Genomic DNA, 4,430 nt, shown 5'->3' with positions numbered 1-4,430 from the left:
TTTTTTTTCATAAAAATGTTTTATTCATAGAATAAATAATCTATTTCCATTCACTGGATATAACTACAAATTATCACATAATGTTGTATGGTTGATCACTTATCATTATAACCCCATTTACATGAATATTTATTTGTTAACATTGATTACAAAAAGCTATTTATATAATACAGATAGTTTGAATTACATACGATTTTATGATTTAATTTAGCCTCTTGTTTTACTTTTGAGTATTCAACCTAGATTCATTTTAATGTGAGTAGGGTGGTGTATTTTGGGATTTAGAATTTGTAAGGTTTACGGAAACCAGCGGAGGCTTGAGCGCGAGCGTATGAAGGCTGAACAAAGGCTGGGGCGGCTGCGGCACCAGCGCCCGCGTACTTGCCAGGGTTGTATTGACCTGAAAGTATGAAATAAAATCCTTTTAAAACACGAACATTATGTGACTAAGCATAAAAATTAGGAGCTCTCAAATCAGACTTATAATCTCAATAATGTTGTTCTGATTTATTGAATATTCGATATCAGTCGCTAATAAACAGTGACACGCAATCTTCACGTCTTTACATAAAAAGCAATATATTTCCACAAACTGCATTGCAATAGTTTATGTATTCCCACACACTGCAAATTATAAAGCGTTTTGTAACACGGGAAAGGTCATGAGTTACGCCTAGAGCTTTAGAAATTTCTGCGGCCGATCCTCTAATGAATTTAATGGTAATACGGTGCTTGCTTTTGAAATTACTTTGTTATTTAATTTATGTTTAAATATTAAAACTAATTCATAGCAACTTTATTATTTCCAATAATAAACTGCCCGTAAATTTACAACTCAATTTTGCTTACTTTTTAACGCTGACAATTCTATTTAAATTTTTATATATAAGATTCAACATTTTTATTTAAATAGCTTCTAGCTATCAATATTATCTCATTCGACTTCCTTAATATCAGATAGTTCAATGAGATAAATTATTTTTATGAGTTTTGTTTCAGTGATTGGAATACAAACCGTCATCAATGATTCCGGCAGCTTCATCACGTGCGTTTTGCTCCAAAGCCTTCAAGATGGCTTCGGGGGTGGGGGGAGGTACTGGGAGATGGGCACCCTGGGGCTGGAAGCCATTGGCACCAGCAGCATAGCTGATGGAATACACCTGACCATCATCACCAGTGTATTGGAAACCACCTTGAGCTTCAATACCATCGACCTGAAAAATACAGTTAGTTATATTAAAAAAAAGTACTATTCATTTCATTAATAGCCTTATAAAAAATATTAACTTGCGATCACATATATAGTATAATCCGATTTAATTAGCCTATAAAGTAAACTATAATTATCTTTATACAATTCATATATTATATCTCTATTAATAGGAATAACAAACATCAAGTAAACTGTGAACAAATAAAAATTTTTGTTCACATATAAAACATTGTTTTCACACACATTAATTATTAATGTAAAAACGTTGATATGGCAATCGACCTTTGTATAGCGGCCGATGCCCTTTCAACCGTTTGTATCTAATGTGTCTTGTAAATGGGATCGGCTCGTTTAGAGACGTTGAGGTCAGAGAATTGGCCAAGATGTAACCAGATTTATGGTGACAATAAAATTTATGTTACCAAACGAAGATATCTTAGAATACTTTGATTTAAAAACAAAATATATATTTTTAACAACAATAAGTTTAATGAACGTAATATAGTTGGAAATATAACAAGGTTATCTCAATTTCTTGATGGGCTAAAATCTGTCTATGAAAGAAAAAAAAAAAAACTAAAAAAATAGCTTCTCAAGTTTTACATCTCATTATATTAACAAATTATGTTCTTGCTTCTTCATCTGTATTAAGAATATCTACCAACATTTACTACTAATATTTTTTGCGCTTATATTCATTAAAAAGCCTTTTACCTCTTGTCCTTGCTCCTGGGCCTTGATGCCGTTTTCAGTTTCATAGTTGTATCTGTAGGAGTCCTCCTTAACCTCAGACTCCAGAGCGATGATACGAGCGTTCTTCTCGTATTGAGCCTGGGGGCGGTTTTGCTCCTGGTAGGGGGAGTAGGCGGCGGCGGCGATGCCGAAGACAGCGGTGGCGATGATGAACTAAAAGATAAAACATGAAACATTATAAGGAATCCTATAAATCATTTGTTAAATAAACTTAAATGGAATTTAATCCCATATATGTTCGTGTAGTGATCTTCCCACGATTAATCATCCTTCGCGTAAAGGCAGCGCGATGATTGTCTTGACATTACCATCGCTTTTGGCCCTGAATAAAACTCTTTTCATAAAAAAAAAACATTTGAAACCACTAGATAATTTTTATATTCAAACAATACGTCCTTTTTCACTACTTTATTGTAATGAATAGACATTTAATAACGAAACTTAAATGTGATTACAAGAAGGAAAAAGGAAGATATATTATTTACTTATTGCGGTCAAAGGAATCATTTCTATAGTCATTCTGAAACATATAGTCATTTGCTCACAGAGACGCATGATCTAATCAGCGTTATATATATAATTAGAAGCTTATGCAATGGACCACAAACGACCTGTCAAATTTTAAATTATGACTTAAATCAAGATAACATTTGCGTAAGATCGCTCGGATATATTTACATAATTTTGATACGCACATGTCTGAGTTACATGGGACTAAGGAATTTCTAAATAGTAATTCAAATAAGATTCCATACTAAGAAAACGAAATAAACCATCTATAAAGATCTAAAAAATTAAGTGATGAAGTACCTCATTACTTTCTTTGTGATAACTTCACTGCAAAATAATGAAAACTACGACCGAATGATCTCAAGTAAATATCAAATACATATAAAATCGAAATAATAAACAGACGAACAGTTAAATAAAAAAATATATATATAACAATAAATCACGTCCAATGATAGAATATATTTTAACATCTCAAACAATTTATTTTATTTGACATATATTGTTGTGGTACCGTTCTATGCAATCATTATTTAATTTTAAATAATGGACGTGCCCAAACATAAATAACATATTATGATATATAACTCCGACGAGCTTTAAAATTTAAACGAAACAATGGACAATACCGAGTTCAGTATCGATGGCTGATGGTCTGCGCTAACATATACAAAAAATTATAAACTTATTTCAAAATTATTATAAAATACTTCTCTTTGATATAAAAAAATTATATACATTCTAATTTTAAGTATTAAGTAATAAAACGTACTTCTGGTATCACGTAGAATATACCATCTTCGTCTTGAAGTAAAGTTAGACAATATATTACTAGCTCTAAGTCTACAATTAATAATAATTATAAATATTACAGTATGAATTTATAAGTCGATAAAAAACAGAAAAAAAATCATCCAATAAATAACGCGATTCCAAATAAAATGTTTACGATAGTGTTGTAATCTATCGATATATCGATTATATACTTACCAGTTGCATGTTTGCTATGTATCAGGTCGAAGGTGAGTACACAAATGATGTCTCACACGCTCCTGCCTGGCTTATATACGCGTGATGGTTACAAAATTCGTTCAACATCATAATGAAACTTTTCCCAATAATCTGAACTTTAGAGACTTTTTACGTAAGGTTTTTTGATCAGGTTTTGATATATTTAGTATTAGACAGGATAATTAATGCCTATTATATTAATGCTTGCCTGGATGGGTTCTTACAAAGCTCGCTTATGGGGCTTTTGATGATAGAAAAAAATTTTTTTTTCTTTATTTTTAACTGTTTATTTTACATCGGTCCTAAATAAATATTTGACGCAAACATCCATAATGTCGCAATGCACCTTAAATAATCATTATTTTCATTAAGATTTCCGTCAAAATGGAAAAAAATAAATAATTTTATTTTGTATAACAAGAAAATTACGTAAATTTAAAATCTTGTTCAGGATTTCTCCAACAGGTCCTATAAAGAAAGAGCGTCGGATACTAAATTCAGTTTCATATAACATTTGTGGCTATGGTAGAGCTTTTATGAGGATTCCATGTGTTAAACCAACGCAAATGGGTGAGATAAGGACTGATCTCTTAAAATCATTTATAAAAATTTAATTTTTATTTATGTTAACTTTTCTAACGTGATACGTAAATGTTAATAATGATTTTATAAACATCTGTGGTTTTATTTCTGTATTTTAACGTCTAACAATATAAGTGTGTTTTCATTTTAAAAGAAACATATCTTTTTACATTCTGTTCACTAATTATATTATCCGCACTTGTCGAATCAATAATATCAATTTCCATGTCATTCTAAACGCCAACTACATTTGACCACAGTGGGTCGGCTTGTGAAACGACGCCTTGGGAACTTGATGAAATAGTAAATTAAATTTGATTACTAACTTTTATGTCACCGCTTACATTTTTGGGATAATCGA

At 30.9% G+C, this 4,430-nt stretch overlaps 1 protein-coding gene across 1 annotated transcript; it reads right to left on the bottom strand.

The window, feature by feature from the left end:
- LOC116772221 (cuticle protein 3-like) lies at window positions 1-3,521 on the bottom strand. The gene is made up of 4 exons (XM_032664333.2): window positions 3,467-3,521; window positions 1,928-2,119; window positions 1,016-1,214; window positions 1-400 (listed from the first exon to the last, which is right to left on the bottom strand). The coding sequence occupies exons 1-4, from the start codon at window positions 3,473-3,475 to the stop codon at window positions 282-284; spliced, it is 519 nt and encodes a 172-aa protein (XP_032520224.2). The 5' UTR covers window positions 3,476-3,521; the 3' UTR covers window positions 1-281.
- Window positions 3,522-4,430: the final 909 nt, after the last annotated feature.

This window comes from Danaus plexippus (genome assembly GCF_018135715.1).
Source record: "Danaus plexippus chromosome 16 unlocalized genomic scaffold, MEX_DaPlex mxdp_23, whole genome shotgun sequence".
NCBI classification, from domain to species: domain Eukaryota; kingdom Metazoa; phylum Arthropoda; class Insecta; order Lepidoptera; family Nymphalidae; genus Danaus; species Danaus plexippus.
Note: the sequence above shows the minus strand (reverse complement) of the source record. Positions and strands in the feature narration are given on the sequence as shown.

Coding starts and splice junctions, on each gene's coding strand:
- LOC116772221 (XM_032664333.2), bottom strand. Junction 1,215..1,927: donor CCCAGGAGCAAGGACAAGAG/GTAAAAGGCTTT, acceptor TGTATTTTTCAG/GTCGATGGTATTGAAGCTCA. Junction 401..1,015: donor TGCCGGAATCATTGATGACG/GTTTGTATTCCA, acceptor TCATACTTTCAG/GTCAATACAACCCTGGCAAG.